Genomic DNA, 23,171 nt, shown 5'->3' with positions numbered 1-23,171 from the left:
TCAGAAATATTGGTCTGTAGTTTTCTTTTTTGTGTGCCATCGTTTCTGGACTTTGGTATCAGGGTTATGTCGTCTTCATAAAATGTGTTAGGAAGTATTGCCTCTTCTTCAATTTTTGGTGAAGAATTTGAGAAGGATAGGCATCGGGCCTTCTGGGAATGTTTGGTGGAATTCACTAGTGAAGCCATTTGGTCCTGAACTTTTATTTTGGGGGAGGTTTTTGATGATTGTTCCAATGCCTTTACTGTTGATTGGCCTCTTTAGATTTTCCAGTTCTTCATGATTCAGTCCAGGAAGTTTATACATTCCCAGGAACTTAGCCGTTTCTTCTAGGTTATGGAATTTGGTGGCATACAGTCTTTCATAGTATTCTTGTAGGTTCCTTTGTATGTTTCTGATGTCTGTGGTGACTTCTCTTTCATTTCTGATTTTGTTTATATGAGTCTTTTCTCTTTCTCAGTGAGTCTAGTCAGAGGTTTGTCCATCTTATTAATCTTTTCTAAGAACCAGCTCTTCACTGTATTAATTTTTGAATAGTCTTTTTGTTCTCTCTTTTATTCAATTATGCTCTAATTTTTGTTATTTCTGCTGACTTTGGGTTGCTTTGTTCTTTGTTTTCAAGTTCTTTAAGATGTAATGTTAGGTTGTTTGCTCGGGATTTTGCTTATTTCTTGAGATAGGACTGTAATGATATAAACTTCCTGTTGTTACTGCTTTTGCTGTATCCCAAAAGTTTTGACATGTCGTATTGTTATTCTCATTTGTCTTTACATATATTTCGATCTCACTTTTATGTATTCTTTGACCCCAGTTATCTTTTCATAGTGTGTTGTTTAAGCTCCATGTATTGTGGGTTTTCTTTACTTTCTTTTTGCTGCTGATTTCTGATTTCTTATAAAAATAACTGCCTCTAAGTACAAAAAAATGTGAAATTCTGGTAAAGTGAAATACATTTTTCATTATACCTCAATAAGATAGGTTTGCTTGTCTGTGTTATTGATAAATTCTTTAATTTTGCCTGAAGTATTAGCATAATTTTGTGTAATATGCAAACATTTTAATTAGCAAATAAAAGTAAACTTATGCACATGAAAATCTATCAAAACTTTACTGTGTGTTTAATAAAAGGATTGAATGATCCAAAATGCAGCTATGTTTTGCTTTGTGAGTGGCAAAATTTTGAAAATTATTATTATGATCTGTATTTGAATGCAATCTTATTTTTGTTTTTCCATCTCTCCAGTGAGCTTTTACAACACCAGATTTTAATATACCGTGTTAATTTGTGTTGTATCCATTGCTTTTTCTGATTATATCATCAGCTTCATAGGTTGTTTCATTTATTGAATTGATGTTGCATTTGAATTGGGGGGCTTTGATTTTCCTATTTGAACTCCCTGCAAATACACAAAACAAATGAATAATTATGTGATATGATGACATAAAATTTGAATTTTTAACATTTTTGCTTAAAAAAATAAATTGTATGGCAATATGGAAAATATGATGTCCTGAAAACACTATGTGAATAAATGAGCCTTGAATAATTTCAAAAGTCATTTTTTGAGTATTTCTTCCTGAAAGTTCAATAAGAGAAATGTTCAGTAATAGAAGTAAGGTTTTATTACCATGCTTGCTTTTCTCCATGCTTCCATGGAGATAACTAAGTATTTTGATGAGAAAGTCATGATTTCCGAGTTGCTTAATAAAGTGTGACCGTCTCTATTCATAAAGCAAACAAAACTATACTGTAAGCCAATCATAGTAATTTGCAACACTTTTAAGGCTTTGCATCATAGTCAATTTAGATGTGATTTTTAAAAGGAAACCACACTTGTTCTACAATTTCATTCACTCAGGTGTAACTATAAGTCCAGAGTGCACAAGAGTAGAGAAACTTTATGGTGGCAACATAATGTTCTACTTCTTGACCATGCAGCCATTGCTGTTTCAGTTTATTTAGTTAATTTGTAAAAGCTATGTTGAAGGCACATTTTCTGACGTGGCAAGTAGCCCTCTGCTCAAACAACAAGTTAAAGCTGTTAAGATCAATGTAGGAGGGGACGCTGGCATGAAAATTTGATGACTGGGGAAGTTCTTGACTGTTATTTGCAAAGCAGACTTTAAAAATCTTTGGTTCAAATTTACCTAGTATTTAAACAAGTAGCAGGATATATTCTATATGAGGGCCCTTGAAATTATTTTCTTCTTATAACATTTGGAAAACAGGATGTTTGTGGTTTATTTTTCATTTGTTTAGTAGTATTTGTACCCTTCAGTATCATAGCAGGTAGAGATAAAAGATCAGTTTCGTATTATCTGGGTAGCACTTGTATCTTATGTAAGCATTTCTTTAAACACCACAATTGGAACATTTTACTGGGATTTTGGAAATCTCAAAACTAATGTGTAACTCAGGCCCTTGTGTTTCCTAAGCTTTTACATACTAAATTCATAATATTTAATCAGATTTGCAAGGTGTTATTGTCTACCTTGTCACATACAGTTTTGTTTTTGTCTTTTTTTATGAGAAATAGGAAGTTATTTTCGGACTTCCCTTGGGGCCCTCTCTAAGACTAAGTCGTCTACATCCTGACAGCCCCAGTTCCCATCCTGCGTTTGTCTGGCAACAACAGCCATCTGAGATTTGAGGGCTCACAAGTACATGTCAATACTATAGATTTTTCTTCATTGAGGACTCGTGAAGCCCCCTTCCTCTATCCTGACTCATTGTTTCCTTGGCTACTGACCGGATTCTTCTAACTAGCATAGGTACAGAGATCATGTCTTAGATTGGCCTCTTAAGGTAAGGCAGTTCCCCTAACACAACCAATTTGTACACAAAGGAGAAAAGACTTATTATAAACATTGTACTGCCATTGTTTGAAGCAGGAGCTTTGATTAGCAAGTTAATACCCCTAATGTTCTCTTCCTGCAGCTTATAAAACTCCCAAAGGTGCCTTCAGTGCATTTCCCTCTGTTAAGTTAGGGTAATTGGACATGTGGAAAACCAGTTGTGATGAGTGGAGCTGCAGTGATAACAGAGTCCAGCTAACTGCATCCCTTTGGAAGGATTTTAAGAGAGAAAGAAGGAAAAGTCTATGTTGCTTTAAAACATAGAAGCTAATTTTCTTAACGAACAAAATAGAAAATAAAACCAGCTGCCTCTTTTCCATCACAAAAATTTCAATATGGATTTGATTTATATTAAGAAATCTGTAATTCTACTGAGCTCCCAAGGCATTGCTCCACATAAAGGGTTTTTCTTATCTAATTCCTCCTCTTTACCTGAGTACAGATTAGGGCGGGGGTGGGGGGTGTGGAAAGATCCAGCATCACTGTGCTTTCCTGGTTGACAGATGCTTTCTGCTGCTGGTTTCCCATTTTCATTTTTTTTTTTCTTTTTGATCTGGTCATCATATGTAAATCTCAACCTTCTTTTAATCCTATACTTCTCAGACTGGCATTTAAATTAAGCTTTAAACCTTTGCCAATATTAAATCCAGTACATCAAACGAATAAAATTCATCATTCAAATCACATCAAACAATCTTACCTATCCTCATCACAAACTAGGCCAATATATTTTTTACTAATAAGAGTTAAAGTTCACATTCATTTTCAGAAACATTCCTTGGGGATCCATTTATTCTATAACTCTTTTATGAACTCGGCTTTCTAAAAACTAAATTTGTTGGAGTAACATTGGTCAATAACATTACACAAGTTTCAGGTGTACAATTCTATATTACATCTTCTATACATTGCATTGTGTGCTCACCACCCAAACTCTAGTCTTCTTTTATCACCTTACATGTGACCCACTGTACCTTCTTCATCTTTCCCCCACTCACCTTCCCCTCCGCTAACTACCATACTGTTGTCTGGGTCTATGAGTTTGTTTGGTTAGTTTCTTTCCGTTGGATGTCCCACATATAACTGAAATAATATTGTCCTTGTCCTTTTCTATCTGACTTATTTCACATAGCATGATGCTCTCAATTGATGCTCATAGCATGATCCATGCATGTTGTCCAGAGGGGCAGTATTTCATCCTTTCCTATGGCTGAGTAGTATGCCATTGTATGTATTTACCACATCTTCATATCAACCACCTATTGAAGGGCACTTAGGTTGTTTTCATGCCTTGGCCACCATGAATAATGCTGCAGTGAACAGAGGAGTACACACATCTTTACAAATAGTTTTCAAATTTTGGGGGTAGATATTCAGAAGAGGGATTATGCAGTCATATGGTAACTCTATTCTTAATTTTTTGAAGAACCTCCATACTGTTTTCCACAGCAGTTGAACCAGTTTACATTGCCACCCACAGTGGATGAGGTTTCCTTTTTTACTTCTTGTCTTATTGATAATAGCCATTCTAACTAGTATGCAGTGTATTTTATTGGGGTTTTGATTTTATTTCCCTTACAGCTAGGAAAGTTGAGCATTTTTAAAATATATCTGTTGGATATCTGTATGCCTTCTTGGGAAAAGTGTCAGTTCTGGTTTTCTGCCCATTTTTTAATTGGATTGTTTGTTTTGTTGTTGAGTTGTATGAGTTCTTTATGCATTTTGGATATTAGCCCTTTATTGGATGTGCCTTTTACAAATACCTGCTCTCAATTGGTTCATTGCCTTTTTGTTTTATTGATGATTTCTTTTGCCACATAGAAACTTTTTAGTATGGTGTAGCCCAATTGATTTATTTTTGCTTTTACTCTCCTTGCCTTTAGGGACACGTTTACAAAAATCTCTCTGAGACCAAGGTCCTTAAATTCAGTACCTGTGTTTCCTTTTATGTATTTTATTGTTTATGAACACTGCTCTTGCCTGCCATTTCTAAATAGATAGATAGATAGATAGATAGATAGATAGACAGACAGACAGACACTGGGTACCTCTGCCAGTCTTCATCTCCTGGCTACCTGGCAGAATGGTAACTAAACTCTTCTGCCATTGTCTGCCTGTTCCCTGGCATCTGTGTACCACTCTGCAGTCCCATATATAGCTGCTTCTCATTACTCACCAGCTGACTCACTTTATTACTGAGGAGAAAATCTACACACCCCACTCATCCCATCGTGCCTTCTAGTGGAAACAAACATTCTCAAGTTTGTACCCTAATAAGTTTTTTTAATTTAGAAGAGGGTGGTTTCCCCTCAAGTTTAATATAATGCACAGACCTGGATGTGAAGTAAATGGTGAAATGAGCAAAACTATTGACTTCTTCAATGCCCCGCCTCCCCGTCAAGGATATACAGCTATCTCTTGTAAATGGTAGTTAAAAATTCATTGTGAAAGTTCAAATATTAGGCTTGTCCTTTTCCTTTGTCCATTTGTCAATGAGTAAAGGCAGTTTTATCTGGAAATGTTTTCTTACCCTATTTTATTCCATAATTAGTCCTTTTTTCTTTACATTTTCTGCATTGTTACCTTTCCTCCATTAATGATTAACATAACTAGCAAAAGAATTCAGCTGATGTTTTAAGCCCTTTAACTGCATTTTCACAATAAGAGACAGGGATGTATTTTTCTTGTTGGTTCCAGCATCAGCCAGGATTGGCTAATGCTGTGCCCTGAGGACTACGCACAAATGCTAAATGTAGCAGTAGCTCTGCTGAGCAATTTGATTTTCTACATTTTAGGAACAAAAACAACCATAGGAAATTCCAGGCTCATTATTTTAAGTAGAAAGCTCCCTTTAGGAGCCACAAGTGGCCTTTTCTGCCATTGAGTTCAAATTAGTTCATCTTCTACTAAGATCTTAATGAATTCTTAAAGCCTTTCTGAAACAAAGAATGGTATTACAAAGTAATTTGGCAGCCTAATTAGTGAGTTTTAATCAGAGTTTTGTTGGAGATGTGTTAAGCCCACTAAGAAAAATAGTTCAGAAAGGTATCTGTAAATGGGGTACAAAAACCATCAAAATGCCACTTGGTTTTTAAAATTTTGACTGTGTCATTCATAGATTTCCATATTTGGAAATCTACTCTTACAAGAGTAGCCAAGAAATTTTGAAAAAGAAGCATAATGAGAGAGAAGAGGAAGCCTTGCCTAATCAGATAGTAAACTCTATAAGTACAATGATTTTAAAAGTATATTACTAGCTTAAGAATAAACTGATAAATTTGAAAGAACAGAAAATCTAAAACTAGATTCCTGTATATATAAGAATTTAGTTTATGACAAAGGTGATATTTTAAATTGGCAAAAGAAAGATGACTTTTCCAATAAATATGTGGACAATTAGCTTCTTATTTGCAAAATAAAAATGAAGGCAAATCTCTACCTCATACTTTAACCAAAGTTAAAATTCCAAGTTTTTCAAAGATTTAATGTTAAAAACAAATCAATTAATGTATTAGAAGAAAAAATAGGTGAATGTTTTATATCTTAACAGTAAGGTGAGAAATTTCTAAGTTGAAGCTAAAGAGAAAAATCACAAAAGGTGAAACAAATTAAAAGACTGTCACATACAAAATTAAAAAGGAAATATCCATGAAAAACCTTTGTAATATATGTGAAAAATAATTTAGTTGTTGTAAGGAAAGTTCTCATGAAGCAACGAAAAAAGAATACTGCCGTAGAAAAGTTTGTGTAAGACACGAGCAAAAACATGCCATAAAAAATAATCACAAACTTTAAAATGTCCATTCTTACTCCTAATTAGATAAAACAAGACACGACATTATGTTTCTGAATGAAATTAGTAAAATATACACCTTCTGAAATAATACCCATGAAACAGCATTTTTCTGGAGGGCAGGTATCAGCTGGCATCCAAAGCCTCCAGGAGGCTCCCGTGCTTTGGTTGGCAACTTCACTTAGTGTTCAGTGTGTGTGTGTGTGTGTGTGTTAACAGAGAAAAATGGAAGCCAGGTCAGGGTCAATAACTGAGTAAGATATGGCATGCCCGGACTCTAGTTTCTGAACATGATTCACAACTGAAATGAAGCAGGCTTCTTGGAGAAATGGCAGGTTCCAGGGCTGGAACAGGGACAGTACAGCCCTGGAACATCTTGTGACAAAAAGCCAAAAAAAAAAAAAAAAGCTTAAAAATAATGGACACATTTCAAAAGGACACTGGACCTAGTTTAAAGTGGCTCCCACAGGCCAACTCTGAAACAATTCAGGGATCAAAATAAATAGTGGTTGTAATAGAGTGTTTTAGGATAAAGAATCTGAGTCTATGCTGATCTTACTAAATAAACAGGCAAATAGGGAAGAAGGGGAAGCTCTTCCTGCAGCTGAATAACTGATAAATGTAGAAGGAGTGATGAGGTTAGAAAGTCACCATTTACACCTATCACAACAATAATCCTGAAGTTATTTTGAAATTCTGATGGGGAAATTCAATTGCGTACCATTAATGAGTAGGTTATCAGTTTCAGGGGGAACAGGCTACTCTCAGAGCTTCAGAGTACCTTCCCACCAACTACTTAGTAACGACAAAGGGACAAATAGTGGCTTCATAATGGATTAATCCAGCAAACGCAGCCTTGCCCGAAGAATCCATGTTAACATCACGAGTAATGGAACACACCGATATTACGTGCTTCTTGTTTTGGTGCCCTTAGAATATAACTTTTGTGGTATTTCTGTCAAGATATGTAATCTCTCTCCAATCATGAGAAAACGTCAGACAAATTTAAATTGAGGGACACGCATAAAATAACTGGCTTTTACTTTTCAAAAATGTCCAGATCATGAAAGACAAAGAAAGACTGAAGATTAAAGAAAACTAAAGAAATATGACAGCTAATTGCAAGGTGTAATTCCAAACTAGCTCTGAAATAAAAAATAGCTATTGAGGGCACATTTTGAACATGAGAGGAGTTTTGATAATACTCCTGTATCAATGTTATATATCCTCACTTTGATAAATATACTATAATTATGTAAGAAAAAATTCTTGTGCTTAGGAAATGCATACTGAAATATTTATAGTTAAAATATGATATCTGCAAATTATTTTCAAGTAGTTCAGAAAATGTGTATCAAGAAAAAGTTGATGAAAATGACACAAAATATTAACAATTAGTAAATCTGAGAAGAGGGATGTAACCTCTGAAGTTTTTTTCTGGAATTGTGAATTATATCAAAATAAAAGAATAAAAACTCTTAGCATGCCATCAGGGTACTAAAACAGAACCGTTAAAAATGATGGCAAAGGCATCTCTTCATTGGCAAACAAAGATATCTGTATTGCTCAGTGAAAAAAAGACGTGTTATTCTAAGACTCATTTCCCCCATTTTGTTCTGTACATGTGTCTGTAGATGCATAGGGAAAAAATCCATGGGTGTTCACCATGTGTTAATATCTATTAGTGTTGTGTGGTGGGATCATGAATGATGTTATTTGTTTGTCTGTTTCTCTGTATTTTCTAATTTTCCTCCAGTGAAAGTGAATTGAAAATTTTGTTTTTGTTCTCGTCTTTAACTTGGGAGTGAAGGTGTCCTCTAAGAAGCAGAAAAATATCAGACCTTTCTGAGCCAGTCCAAGTCCTGTTGTGCTCACAGACAGAATAAATGATTCGTTTATTCTGTGATTTTCCATTTGCTTCCTTTCTCAGTATTCCAGATATAATTTATGTTTTTCTCCTAGACAGCCATGTAGTACCACTGATTTGCTTACCCTTTGTCATTTATATCACCTGCCTGTACAAAAGAACTCACCCAATGCAGGCTTGGAGTTGTCTATTATTCCCATACAACTGTACCATTTATGTGTGCCAGGCAACGGGGCTATTATCTGCCTTCTAATTTCCATCAAAAACTCTGCTTCTAACACCTCTCCTGTATTCTTCACCCCACTCTGCAACTGCAGGGGGTCAATGGATATTCAAAATCACAGGATGAATTTGCTTTGTTGTTCTGGAGCATCAATTTTGCTCAGACATGGAAAGGAGATATCGTTAAAGCAAAGGAAGCCATTACATTGTGCAGTCAAATTGAAAATTCCCACAAATTCGAAAAAATAAAATGGGCAACTTGAAATAATTGAAAGCTTCTAAGGCTTAAGGCAAGCCTTTCCATTCTATCCCTTGAAATTCTGAAGGCACCAAGTGCTTTTTCAATTTCCCTTTAAGGGTTCCCCGATGGAAGAATCTGAGAAGCAGGAATCCAAGACTCTCACCCTTCCACTGTTCCTCTGTTAGCCATTAATTCTTCCACATCTTTTGAAATGAGCCCTCACCCTCAAGAGTGTCTACTCAGAAAGATGCCTGCCCTTCACACAGCCATCTTCTGCCCAGAACTGTACATCTTACACAGCACAATTTACAAACCATGGCATTCTTTTTAAGCATTGGCATTTGAAACATGCATCACTCAAAACATCAGAATTAAAAAGGAAGAAAATGGTTATGACACACAGCTTAAAAGCCAGTCAATTGCTTAGCAAGGGGACACCTCTGCACAAAGGGAGCCCTGGAGGGGGCTCAATTAAACCTGCAGTCATGGCCAAAGAGCGGCTTCCTTTGAGATCAATTCAGGATGGGTAAAGCCTTAAGCTGTACAGTGTAAAGAATGAAGCCCAGTAGAATACAAATACAGGAAGGGTACATCTTGGCAAATTTGTTTAAGATTCAACTATTTTAAACTTACTGTCATTTATAGCGATTAAAAAGCAAAACACCTGGCTGGCGTAGCTCAGTGGATTGAGCGCGGGCTGAGAACCAAAGTGTCCCAGGTTCGATTCCCAGCCAGGGTACATTCCTGGGTTGCAGGCCATAACCCCCAGCAACTGCACATTGATGTCTCTCTCTCTCTCTCTCTCTCTCTCTCTCTCTCCATCCCTTCCCTCTCTAAAAATAAATAAATAAAATCTTTAAAAAAAAAACAAAAAAACTAAAACCCTCCAGTGCCCTAAGTCAGCTTTAGGTATGCACAAAAAACACATTTCCCTTGAGGACATTCAAATTACCTATAATGGAAACAGTCTCGATTGTAAAAATTAATTTAAAATAAAGGGAGTTTGCCTCTTAAGGATAGGAAGTTTTCAAAGAAAGGAGTGCTAACTGGTGAAACCAAATTTCCTGATAAATGTTTACTTGTTTGATTATTGCACAAACATTTGATCATGTTCCTAACTGTAAGGCATTTGTTTAATAAAGACTTGTTTTCTCCATAGCTGGAACCCTGGCATCTATTCCCACATGGGAGAACCATTGGAGTGAAATGAAGCATGGATTTTGAACAATAGGTACACCAATGGCTTTTATTTATTGCTTCATATGGGTCACTTTCAAATAGAAACCATTTTTTCTCTCTGTTCCAGTGACATTTGGATGATTTATTTTGTTTTGGGCTCTCCACTATGTCTGATTTGGTTAAAATCAACCCAAAGGACCAAAAGCCCCTCATTTGAAAGCAGCAAGAAGGTAGTGGTCATATAGAATCCTTCCTCACCAATAGCAAGCCCTCAAGAAAGGTTGTTGAATTCATTTGCTGACAGCGGGGGTGCAGGGCCACGCCACTCAACTCACTGAGCAAACATTTGTTAGCTGTTCTGAGACACTAGGGATACAGCAGTGAGAAAACAAGACAAAAAGTACTACTTTCCTAGAACTTACTTTCTAGCTGGAGCAGAGGAAAGTTAGACAATAGATAACTAGAATATATTGTGTAATAGTGGTAAATGCTTAGGGGAAAAATAAAGCAGGAATTGTGGAAGGGCAATTACATGTAGATAGAGTGACCAAGGGAGAACTTCCGGTCATTTCATTTAAAGAAAATGAAACTGCAAGTCATGCAGCTGTCTAAAGGCAAAGCATTCTGGACAATAGTGACAACAGGTACGAGAACCCTGAGACAGAAGTTTCAAAGCACAGCAAAGAGGCCAGTGTGGCTGCGCATAAGGGGATAAGAGAAATCAAGGTGAAGAGAGCAGACAAGAACAGCCCTGGAGGTCACAGTGGAGGTGCCACATCTATGGAGAGAGATGGAAGGTGATGACGGTTTTGAGCAGGAGTTACAGGACATGACTGGTTTTATCAGGCTTACTCTGGCTGTTCTTTGAGGAGCAGACAGCAGGGGAGCCAGGGCAGTGGAGGAAGAGGAACTATTTGTTTTAAAAGGCAGAGCCTGGAGTTTGCAGCTTTTAAGAAGCTCCCTAAGTGATTCTTACGCACGGTAAAATTTAAGAACTAATACCTTAAATTATCTAAAAAATTGAGACAAAAGTCGATTTTATGGGTGTGATTATTTCATAATCATTAGTCCACTGCCTGATTTTGCCTGTGGAGAAAGAGGATCTAACCCGTAACAACCTGTCAGTTTGGCCATGCAGTCTCCAGATTTCAGAAAGTGCTTCAGAAAGAAACCTCCGAGAGATCTTGGCCTCTAGCTCTGTGACTCAGGATACCCTCCAAGAGAGCTCCCTGCAGCGAAGGAAGCGGGAGCTAATGCAATCCTGCAGTAGCAGTGTGCACGCATCTGAAAGGTCACAGAGCATGTGCTCCATAAATATAAGTTTCGGGATTCAGCTACAACAGAGCATAGGAGCAGAGAATTTTCTAGATTCTTTTATACAACTTAAAAATTTTTCTTTTTACATGGAAGTTAGTGAGCATTTCTGTTTTATTCTAAATATATGTTCTAAATGTTCATTAAAATATATTCTAAATACAGCAAAATAAAACTTATTATTCCTACTTGTTAAATACACTTATAGGAATTTATATTCACAAAATATTAACAGTTCTTTCTGAGTTCCTTAGTGATAAAAATTTGCATTTGTATAGCATCTCTATAGTCATGCTGCGCCCACCACTATATGTTAACTAGTTCATAATATATTCAAGAAAAGAGATTCTTCTATCTATTTTTCTGTGTCCTTTACATGCCTCTGAATCACTTTATAGGGCTCCTCTGAATTCCCTACACCATACACACACAGTTACATGCTTAACTGACCATTGACCGACCAGCCTGGAGTAACGCAGCACTGAGAATCCATTATCAGGTGTTTTGTTTCTCTATTTATTTGACTTCTGTGGCTCTATCAACAACAAAATTTAAAAATTCCAAGAAGATAAAACCTTTATAACTGAAAGTCATAAACATATTAAAGTGGATTTATTGGCTCAATGTATTATTTTTCACAAGAACATCTACATCCTGCTGCTGTTTTTCCTTGGGCACAATTTCTCTAAAGTATTTCATCATTAAGACCTAATTTAATGTGAATTTTTACAAAGACACATAATGAATTGAATTTTTAAAAGGCATTCATTAACATTATGATCTGTTACCCAGGTACAGGTTATTCTTTCAAACAGAGTACAGGTAATTGGCTACAAGTAATGGATAAAGATTACCTTCTTGAGCAGACGAAGCCTCTAGGTGTTGAAGTTTCAGGCCAGTGTCTAATGGTTGAGGCTTTGTATACAGAAATAAATAACAAAGGACACAGACGCTGATGACAAAGGCCAGTAAAACAAGGGCAGCAATTCCCAATCCAGTCAGGGCACCAATGCTGAGGAAAACAGAAAACATTCTGGTTTGCATAGGAACTAAAGGGGAGGTTTAAATATTGCTACTTCTTCCTTCAGATAGTCATGATCCTTATAGTTTAGTATAAATAGTGCGTGGTTGAAATCTACCACTCACATTTTTCTGCTGTCAAAGTCTTATATTTTCTCTATGCATGTATGAAGGGTGTCCCCCCAAAACCCAGAATTATCTTTTGGAGGGCTGGCCCTTTGTAGTACAGGCTTCCCCTACTAGGTTAGTGTTCCAGGAACCCATCTGTATCAGTGTGCCAGTTGGCATTGTTGTGACAGGCTGAGTTCAGCTTCAGTGAATTTTTTTGAAGTCTCCTCCAACGTGTTTGCCCATTTCATGATGGGTGGTTTACAAGCACACCTGCCCACACTGTGCTGAGCGTTCAGCAGTTTTTAACTGCATAACCAAAAACAGCAGGACCCCCTGTGCCCCACCCTCCCTATTTACCTGATCTCACCCCAAGCCAATTTTTTTGTACCCCTGGATGAAAAAAGTCCTCAAAGGAAAACATTTCGCTGACATGGAAGAGGTGAAACAAAAAACAACAGAAGCACTAAAAGGCATCAAAATTGATGAGTTCAAAAACTGTTTTGAGCAGCGAAGAAAACATCTTGCTAGCTGTATTGCATCAAATGCAGAGTACTTTGAAGGTGGCTGAAGTTTAAACATGTAAGAATAAATACACAATTTTTTAAACAAATTCCACTTTTGGGGGGTCCTCCTTGTATATGTTAATATTAGCATAGAATACCATGTGAATTCATATGATAGGTAAAATGTTACAGGATACTCTGGAGATAGTTCAAAAACATTTCAGTTGAGCCTCTGTTATTAAAGGAGCAAAGATTGGGAAGCCGAATATAAAAATACGTACCTCTGTGAAAGTAGTGAAACAAATGTTTACCAGAAATGCAGAACTTTTTTTGAGACATGTATGGGAGATATCACTTACTAATATGCAAAACCATAGCTAACAAAAGATAAAAAGAAGACTTAATTAAAGGAGAGGTATAGTTACAAAATTCATATTAAGTTCATGTTCAGTCTGAGTTTTTCCCTTCTAAAAGAGCATAATACCAATAGCTTCTAGGATTAAAGAAGAAACCCTTGTACTTTCCTCTGAAAATAAAGTATGTATTTGAGATATTATTTGCTCTGCACCAAATTTGTAGTAATTCTTTCTGATATAGTTGTCTATAAGGCTAATCATTTGAGAACTAACATAGTTTACATGGAGCTTGGAAAAAAGAATTATTCTGAAAGACCTGCAAATATCTGTACTTTCAGGAACCATATGTACGTATGGGTGTGTACATATCTATAATTAGATTTTAAGCTGCCCAAGGGCATATACTTCTGTTGACTTTCCCGTAGTGTTGTGAAAATTTAGGAAAAGTGTTTATAGAGTACTTAGTTTGTAGTAAAACTTCCATAGATGGAAGTAAACAATAATTAACTGGTGATTGGCCCTCTTGTAATTGAGAAGTCATCATCACTGAAAAGTAATGATCTTTCCCTTCGTTATCTTCCCAGCTTCCCCATAAGCTTCTGCTCTTTCCCAGACATTAGGGCCACGACAAGTTCCGCGTGTACCAAGAGGGAGGGAAGGGAGAGTTTGAGCAGTGCTGCCAGGTGCGGGAGTCAGGAGAACAGAATTAAAAGTTAGGGGCTAAGCTCGTCCAACTTATCCTTGTTTTTAAGAGGTAAAGCACTTCTGCAATTTAGGGGTTGCCTCTTGAGCCACAGGTATGGAGTCAGACTTCCGGAGATTCGTGTGCTGGGTTTATTCTTGTCAGCTCTGTTCCTCTAGCCCTGCACACAAGTGAAGACTGGTAATTCTGTGGTTAGAATCAGTAGATAGTTATACATTTAAACTGGAGTGTGCCCTCACTTGATGCACCCCAAAAGGTAGACTCTCGGCTTTGGCAACTCCTCTTTCTTGCCTTTTGCACCAAAGCTGACTTTCGTAGTCTGTATAGATCAGGGAGGGTTAGGCCTCCCCACAGACACAAGGCAACATGACCCACTTCATTAACATTATCCACTGCACAAGGCAGCTAGGAGGCCAGACATCTGGAAAGATTCCTGAAATGAGAACCCAGTTATTTTTTTTTAAATCTTCAAAGTAAAAACACAATTAAGTCCATTTAAAAGTAAAATTGTCGAGTTAGTTAAATTCAACATACATATTGCAGGCTTCTAATGTGCACATTTAAAAAGCCAGTCCACATGATTTGAAGCAAAAACAAAAACAGCATGCTATTTTTGCTTTCTGTTTTAACAGGAGGTTTTTCCACAATCTCGACGAACTGTTTCAGTGTCCGAGTTCCACTTCATAGAAACATTGCTTGGTGCATGCGAACCTCTAGGTAAAGATGGAGCTCTACGAATCTCTTAAAATATTAATTTTGACAAATACTTACTGAACTCAAGCATCACCCTGTGCAATAGGCATTATTTTTCTAGGCCCTGAAGAAGGCTAAAACCTAAGAGGATGGGGATCTGTAAGAGAAGAAAAGCCGGGAGTGTCCAGACACGGAAAAGGAAGAATCATTCTTTCATCACGGCACTGTGTGGCCGTCCCTGAGAGAGGATCCAAGGCTGTCATCATGTAAACAGAGCGACTGATTCTCCTGCCGAGCAACTTACTTCTGCCATTCTCCAGCAGCTGCAGAATCTCACAACAAATATTAATGACTTCTGGACTATTTTTTGCAGTTGGACTATTTTAAATTAGGCGTGGAGAGAAAAGAATATGAGGGAAATAAAGCTCTAGTTTTTTTTTTACCTCCCTAGTGTGTCCTCAGAGCTTAATAACTAACAAGACCTCCAGTTTTAGCATCGCCTGCTGATGCTGTCAGTTGTGAAGATTTTTGTATTTCCCAGGAACTGAAGAGCACTGTCCGTGTTGTCAGTGCTGAACCAAGGCCCCAGCAAGCTGTCCATTCTTTTGTGCCCTCGCAAATCTTAGGAGAAGTTTTAGCTTCTGCTGCTTGTTACTTTGCAGTGAGTCAGGAATGTGAGAATCCCCGGCACTTTGGGGATTTAATTCAAATAATTGAGTTTGACTTAAGAGTTGCCAGTCTCTGTTGGAGGCGCTGCTACCATTATCAACACCTCTGAAGGCTCAGAGCTGGGTTCCTATAATATTTTCCAGAGGGCCAAGTAATATGCCAGTGCAATCGAGATTGCTACTCCAAGTAGTAAGAATAAGCTGTCATTATTTTTTGAGCATTCCCCTCACTCTGACACAATACAGCTTTGTTAGTTGAACTCATTGGTAAGTGGGCACTCCTTTTGAGATTTTTTCTGAAGCTCTCAATACATAAAACATTTATTTTTACTGCTTCAGGGAATAACATTGAAGTCATCGGCTGTAGCCTTGGCATGTGTGCCAAATTCCGGACCGTCCTAGGAGACTGGGAGGAAGGATGGAGGGTGGGGCACAAGCAGGTTTACAGTTGTCCCTATGGAAAATAATGCAACAATTAATAAATAATAACACCAGAATAAACTCTGTTTTTACTCACAACTGTAAGCATGCTTTTTAAAATAAAATAAAATTGTGTTTTTATTTGTTCAGAATGTTTATCTTTAAACTTAGCTGAAATTAAAAATGATCTGTGTGCCAATAAAGTTAACATCCAAAACTGTGAAATTCAATGTTAAGAGTTTACAATAAACACAGGCATATAGAGGGTCGTGGCTGATATCAGATGGTAATATACACCCCGTGCAATGGCATGCATTCTTTTATCAGCATGTGCTCTCCCAAACAGGTCCAGAAACACAAACGTAGCAGTGCTATTGCATTTTTTTCTATGTTCCAGTATAAGATTTTAGTTTCTGGAATTCATAAACTCAAAATTATTCACACAGATTTAGTTTTTTTTTTGTTCATTTCTGAAGAGCTTCTTTCTCTAAGAAATTTTACATTTTAATCTTCCCTTTAAAATATGAGAAAGGTATGGAATTTCCTGAGTTATATAGGCAGCTTATATATTCTTTAAGTTATTTTTTTCAATCACAAATTAGTCATATATAACCATAATACACACCCTTGCTGTTCACATACTTTTTAAAGCAAGATTCAAGTTTATTTGTGCTTTGTATGTTTACATTATTTCAGAGCCTATTCTTAGTTTTCAGTAAAACTCTGTATCTATAAAGAGTTCCCAAATATTTAATAAATGAAGCAGGTTATGAAAATCTAAACTGCTATTATAGCTATTTATCTTTAATTTTTGTATGTGTTTCCTGTCAACCATGTAATTTCCTCTTCTTTATGGAAGCTGATAAATTTTTATCTGTATAATCTCAACACTGCTGCTTTCTCAGCTTGGCATAAGAGTATAACTTAGCTTTTCTGAACACACAGTATTCACTCTGTCATATCAGCTGTAGCAATGGAATCTGATCATCTTCGTATTCCTCATTTCCAGTTATTTCCATGGCAGGATGACCTTATTAGCTCCTTCCAAGGAATTTTTTAGATTCTACATCTCTTTTTTATTCATTTCAAGAAAATACGGTTTGACTTTACCATTTTCCTTTGCATCTAGATGAAGGTTTAAAAGTAGCGTTTGTAATGTAGCAGTCTCATCTCTGGAAAGTGCAAGCTTTCACTGTCCATTGAAACCCTTAGCTGTACAGAGGAAATATCAACCGTTTCTTCCAGCAGAGACTGCTTCCTTTCATTGTTCCAACTTTTCAAGCACTTCATGGTCGCTTCTTGACGAAATGACTTCAACTGATTCAATTGCTAAGATTTTACTTCATCAGATAATCTTTTACCAGCTACAGCTTTTCTTCTTATGGTAGACTGAGATTACTTATTAAAACTATTGAAAGACATACATGAACTCTGCCTAACTTGTGATAAAGATGTACTTGCTGTTCTACTTCTGTTTTGTAAAGGAAGTTAGTAAATATACAGCAGTAATGGGACACACTTTTTACAAAAATTCAAAATGCTTAGACACAGGACCCAGTGACACAAAGTTGGATACTGTGAATGCCAGGTAACCAATAGGCACTGGAATATAGAATGCAAACAAAATATTTCAGCACATGTCTGTGAGAAGATACACAGGCCAATACTATGCCCTGGGCTCTCACCAACTGCAGCTTTGAAAAATTGGGTAATATCTTCTAGAACATGCATCCATTCAGTGGAATCCCAAACACTCAGACAATCTTGGTAAAGAGGATAAGTTCCACCACAAATGCCATCGGTTATTTTGTGAAGAGGCTGCCCCAGCTCCACTGAAAGCTTCTGCAGCTGCCGTAAGGGCATCCTCTCTTCTAGCTCCATTCCTGAATTGTAAACCCACTTTTGCCCACCCTGTATTCTTCCTCTTAGTAGTGCTCTCTCTCTCTCTCTCTCTCTCTCTCTCTCTCTGTGTGTGTGTCCATCCCTCCTTCACTCATTTGAAAGAAACAATTTAAGATGGAAGGCAGGTGTAAGTTCTTTCCTGTAATCCTAACACTCCATTCATTCTGTAGGCAAAAGGAAAAAAATCAAGTTCAAAGTTTGCAAACCTTTGGAGTATAAGGGGAGGAAAAGCACTTCATAATGAAAAATATCTGCAAAAATACTAGTTGGAATAAGTAAAATTCCCATTACAGGGAAAAAAAAGCAAGAAAGATTGCACCTGAGAAAATCTCTTCACTTTTAGCAACAGCCACCCTGTTGAGAAAGAGGGTGTCCTAGAAAGGTTCTACAGAGTGCATAATACTAGCACCTCAAACTATGTATATGTACCTCTCTGTGGCTCTTGGTGTCTCCATTTCGGTTTGGGGTCAGTGTAAGATCATTTGGAAAGGGCATTATAAAGCCCACTTGCTTGCTGGCTGGCTGGCTTGCACGAGCACATGTGTACACACATGCAACCCACCAACTTTTTGATATTTTAAAGAATACTGTCAATTCCTTTCTGCCTCCGAAGCGGCTTAAAATACTCAGATCCTCCGCTAAAGCCTTAAAATGGGTCTCATAGGAACCCCCTTCTATTCAAATGCACCAAGTGCCCAATCAAATCAAAAAGAAAATTAAAACCTCCTTAAATTATCTGCGTATTTTGTCTCTGCCAGCTGAGTCACCTGCCTGGGACTGGTCCCTAGAGAGAGTGAAGAGCAACCCGCTGAGGCGGGGCTGGCGGGGAACTGAGCCTGGCCAGCAGGGGCCGGCTGAGTGCGCCCTAGGCGCGGAGCCCGCGCTCCTCCCGCACGCCTCGCCTGGGGTCCCGAGAGAATTCACACTCATAGTGGCAATGGTCCCTCCTTGCGCGAGGAGTCCCGGCTCCCTGGGCATCTATCTCCTAGCGGGCCGGTTTTCTCTGCAGAGCCCTCACCCGCCTTCGATAGTTCCGTGTCCTTCGGAAGAGACCTGACCCGGGCGAGTCGTGGGACCCGGGCGACTTTCCCCTCCAGCTGTAGCACTGCCCGCCGCCTCCCAGGACCCCGGCCCGCCAGCCACCTGCCCTGCCCACCTGAGGCTCCACATGTAGCTGTGCTTGTAGGGAAAGTAGCTGCCCGGCTCGCTGCAGCAGTACTTGAGGTCTGCGAAGCCGCAGCAGTAGAGGAGGGTGGCCGCCTCGCCGCGCCGGGGACACTGGAAGGGCTCCACGAAGCTGTGGTTGAGGCTGTAGTAGCCCGAGCACACCCGGCTCGCCTCGCCCATCCCAGCCGGCTGCGGGCAGGGCCACACCAGACCCGGGATCTGTCCTCCGACTGCTCGCGTCCCCCGGGACCCGGGCGCACGGACCCCCTCCTCCCGGTCTCCCGAGTTCCGATCTGGGGTCTGGCTGCTGGGAGTTCGGCCTTCGCGCGTGTCCCCTGCTCTCTCTCCTCCCGGATCTGGCCGCCTTCCTCGCGCTTCTCCCTCTCCCTCCTGAGTGGTTGGTCCTTTCATTGGCGGGTCACCAACCCTGTGCCTCTTGTCCCGCTTTTTTGGTCTGCTTTTTTCGCGCCCTCCCGACAGCCCTCCTCTTCCCTCACTTCATCCACAGCCTGTTCCCACTCCATGCCAGAAAGGTTTCACCTGAGGAAAAAGAGGAGGTGTAGGACTCGTGGGCCATGTGGGCAAATGAGCCAAAGTCGCAATTCTGTTTTGCTTAAGGACAGGGCAGGTGGGTTCCAGGCAAATAGAGCAGGGCAGGGGGAGCCCTCACCCACCACTGCCGTTGCCCCAACGAGGTGGGTGGTGGGCAGAACAAAAGGCGCTGAACTACCTGCCAGCGGGGGGTGGGGGCGGGGTGTTGGGAAGTACACGTGAAACGTTAAAATCTGCCAGTTTGAAAACCAGAAATTAAATTTTCTCCAAAAACGAGCAACACATTCTATATTCAATTAAACAGCCTGAGAAGAGAAGGAAAGGTAAGAGATTCAGTTAAGAAAGAGAGAGGACTTTCCGCAGAGGTAGGTGGGGAAGGAAATAGGGAGAAATGAACTTGGTAAGTTTTAAAGCACTGCAGAAACTTTTTTTTGTCCGCTTTTTGTTTGGCTTTCTCTTTTTCATAATTCTTTTGCTCACAAAGTTTTTTTTTTAAGTAACAGTAGCCATGGAGACTCATTGTAATAAGTCAAACAATACTTTGGTGTGTGAATAAGAAAATAATAATAGCTTTACAATGGGAGAGGAGCCCACACTATATAACCTTCAGAGAATTTCTGGGGAAGATTTAGCGTTGTTTCTTCCTCTTCATTTTCTGCTTCCTTCCCTTGGCCAGGAGGTTGATTGGATGCCAGAAGCATGAATTTTACTTTGGGTACTGGGTATTTTTGTGTTTCAATAAATAATCTTAAATTCTGTTCTGAGAGGCAGTTAAGATACTTGGAAACAGTTGGATTCTTTCAGGTTTCCGTGTAAGCTCTGTTAGGCAGGACCAGCGCAGGCTTGAGGACCAAATGTTTTCCCACAGCTGAGGTGATAGATGCCCTTCTGAACATTCCGCTGGATACCTTGCGAATGACAAGACTCGCCATTCTGACTGGTGGGAACAAACTAGTTCAGGCCCTGTGAGAGCTCCAAGGAGTGTTCCCTCTGCTCCTTTTAGGTGGCTCTTTTCCTGGATTCCAGTGGTTTCTTTACAGAAATGTACTAATCAGTACACAGCTGAAGATGCAATGAAATAGCATCTTCTCCGCAGCTCTCTTCTCTCTGGTATTCTGTCCTGCTACATCTAGCTACCATGTCTTCCCCTGGACACCCAGCTCTGTCTCTTCAACTCAGGGAGTCTGTTGGGCTCCTCTTGGGTATCTTCATCTTGTGCTGCAGCCTGGATACTCTCAAATATCCATGTTCAAAACCCATTGCCTCTCTACTCTGTGTATTTACTTAGTTCAGGCAGGAGGGTAACTCCAGTCCCTGTTAAGCCATTTAAGCTGGACTTGCCAGGGGCCTGGACCTGGTCCAAGCTAGGCAAGTAAGAGTCTCTCCTGGAACTGGGATTCTACCTTGTGGATATGAAGCCACAAGAAGCGAGTGTACAAGAGAAAAATGGAGCAAACCAAGAGAAAAAGAAAAGGAGGAGGGAAAGAGTGTGAATGGCTTTGCAATTCAAGTTCAAGTCCTTTCCTGAGACCATGGCATTCCTTACCATTGGGTTTCTGAAATATCCTTGATTCCTTAGAATAAAGTCTCCTTTTTCTGGCTAAAGTGCATTGAAGTTGGATTCTGCTGCTTGCAACCAAAGGGTTCTGACTCATCTAGTATATCTCCAGGCAAAGGTGAGAGGAGGAGGCACTTGAAAGGGGAAATATGAAGATCTTTAATCAATGAAGCATGCTTCATTGGAAAGGGGAGAAACAGTCATTTCAGGCAACGGACAACAAAGTGGACTTTGCTACCTCTTGTGCAAGAGGAAAATAAATTTTGAGATGAAAAGGAAGGAAGTCCTTCAGGACAATGATGCTGGTTGTCTCAGTAAAATATACAAAAGTCTTCTACAGAACTTGACAACAAGGGTGAAATTTGAGTTCCTGAAGAGAGAACGGAAAGAGTAAGGTTAAGAGTAAGTCGGAAACATGCCTGCGTGACAGACTGAGTGGAACAAAGGATTGGGTGCACCCTTCGGGGCCCAGTTATGGTTAGAAATCATAGCTTTCTGGTGGAACCAACTTCTTGGTTCATGTGATTTTCTCCAACAATGAATGGTCAACAGTCCAGGAACAGGGGCAGGGATATGAACAGCAGGATTTGTCAAGATGCTTCTCTGGGGCTGTGCTCTGGCCGCTGTTGCTTCTGCAATCACAGCAGCACTCCTAGCCCTTTGCAAACCCCAAATACAAACAAAAACACACAGGGAGAACGGCAGGCCCACAGCTGCTGGACTCTACCAAGCTTCAAGTATCTGAGGCCTCTTAAGTCTAAGCAAACAAAGAAGCCTTTTACCCACCTACATGAGGCTGAAAGCCAATGTCAAGATGGGCTTTCAACAATAGTTGTTCAGAAGATGCATACCACTTCCTTGAATTCCCTGCTGTGGGATCTCATGTCACCAAGTCCCCAGTTCTCTGCCTCTAATGGTTCTGGCAGGGAGTAGGGGTGAAGGAGGACCAACCCCCCCCAAAACCCTATAAATTGCATCTTTTATTTTTCTTGTATCTCACTGTTTCTACACAAAAGTGGTACTCCCCTTTAGGGAACACGTAGGGAATATTTTGGAACTCAGGGTACATTTTTTGGTTGTCATGATGATTGACATGGATGTGGGCCAAGGATGCTAAACATCTGACATCCTGCAGCATGCACAGAAAAATGAGGAACCGGCTGTGACTTTCAGATGTTCCACAGAACATTCATGTGATAGTTAAAAAATGTATTTATAATTATCTTTGCCTAGCACCTGTTTCTGTGTTGCAAAAATACAACGTAGTTCTTGAATTTTCCAGGACTATAACTACCATTTAAATTGAAGAAAGATTGCTCTTTGTTTTGTTTGGCACTTCACCAAGAGTTTTTCACTCTTTCAGAAAATGATGTGCCAATGGTAACGTCACTCAAGATTTTGTATTTGAGTGGCCAATACTGCAAGCCATCTGTTTCAGCCTGCATTTGTGTTGTCACTCCATCATGATTTATAGCTGGTTGCATGCCCAGTATTAGTGTAAATGTTATCTTTTGGTATAGTAGTACTCGAGCCTTTAAAATGTGGAAATACATATCCCATTGTAAATTACATTCCATTTGTTTCTGTTTTACATCACAGCAAAGTCATGATTTATCATTCCTGTTTGCCTAGGACTGCCATAACTGAGGACTGGGAGGCTTAACCAACAGAGATTTATTTTCTCACAGTAAGGGAAGCTAGAAGTCTGAGATCAAGGTGTCCACAGGGTTGCTATTTTCTGAGGGCTGTGAAGGACAAATCTGTTCTCTCTTCTTGGCTTATAGATAGCTATCTTCTCCCTGTGTCTTCACATTGTCTTCCCCCGCTGTGTGTTTGTGTCCACATATCCTCTTCTTGTGAGGACCAGCCACACTGACTCAGGGCCCATTCATATGACCTAATTTTAACTTAATTACCTCTGCCTCCAAATACAGACATATTCTAAGGTAATGGGGTGAGGACTTCATGATATGAATTTGAGGGCATACAGTTCATCCCATACAATTAGGTATGTAAATCCATTATAGTATAGATGAATTTTATTTC

The 23,171-nt window shown here is 39.2% G+C and overlaps 1 protein-coding gene and 1 pseudogene across 1 annotated transcript; both read right to left on the bottom strand.

Annotated features, from left to right (window-relative positions):
* Positions 1-1,272: 1,272 nt before the first annotated feature.
* On the bottom strand, positions 1,273-19,699 carry SHISAL2B (shisa like 2B). The gene is made up of 3 exons (XM_028528846.2): positions 19,005-19,699; positions 12,327-12,484; positions 1,273-1,397 (listed from the first exon to the last, which is right to left on the bottom strand). Exons 1-3 carry the CDS (start codon positions 19,424-19,426, stop codon positions 1,279-1,281), a joined length of 699 nt encoding a protein of 232 aa, XP_028384647.2. The 5' UTR covers positions 19,427-19,699; the 3' UTR covers positions 1,273-1,278.
* On the bottom strand, positions 16,595-17,885 carry LOC114510123 (annotated as a pseudogene).
* Positions 19,700-23,171: the final 3,472 nt, after the last annotated feature.

This window comes from Phyllostomus discolor, chromosome 3 (assembly GCF_004126475.2).
Source record: "Phyllostomus discolor isolate MPI-MPIP mPhyDis1 chromosome 3, mPhyDis1.pri.v3, whole genome shotgun sequence".
In the NCBI taxonomy this organism is placed as follows: domain Eukaryota; kingdom Metazoa; phylum Chordata; class Mammalia; order Chiroptera; family Phyllostomidae; genus Phyllostomus; species Phyllostomus discolor.
The sequence above is the reverse complement of the archived record's forward strand: the minus strand, read 5'-3'. Positions and strand labels throughout refer to the sequence as shown.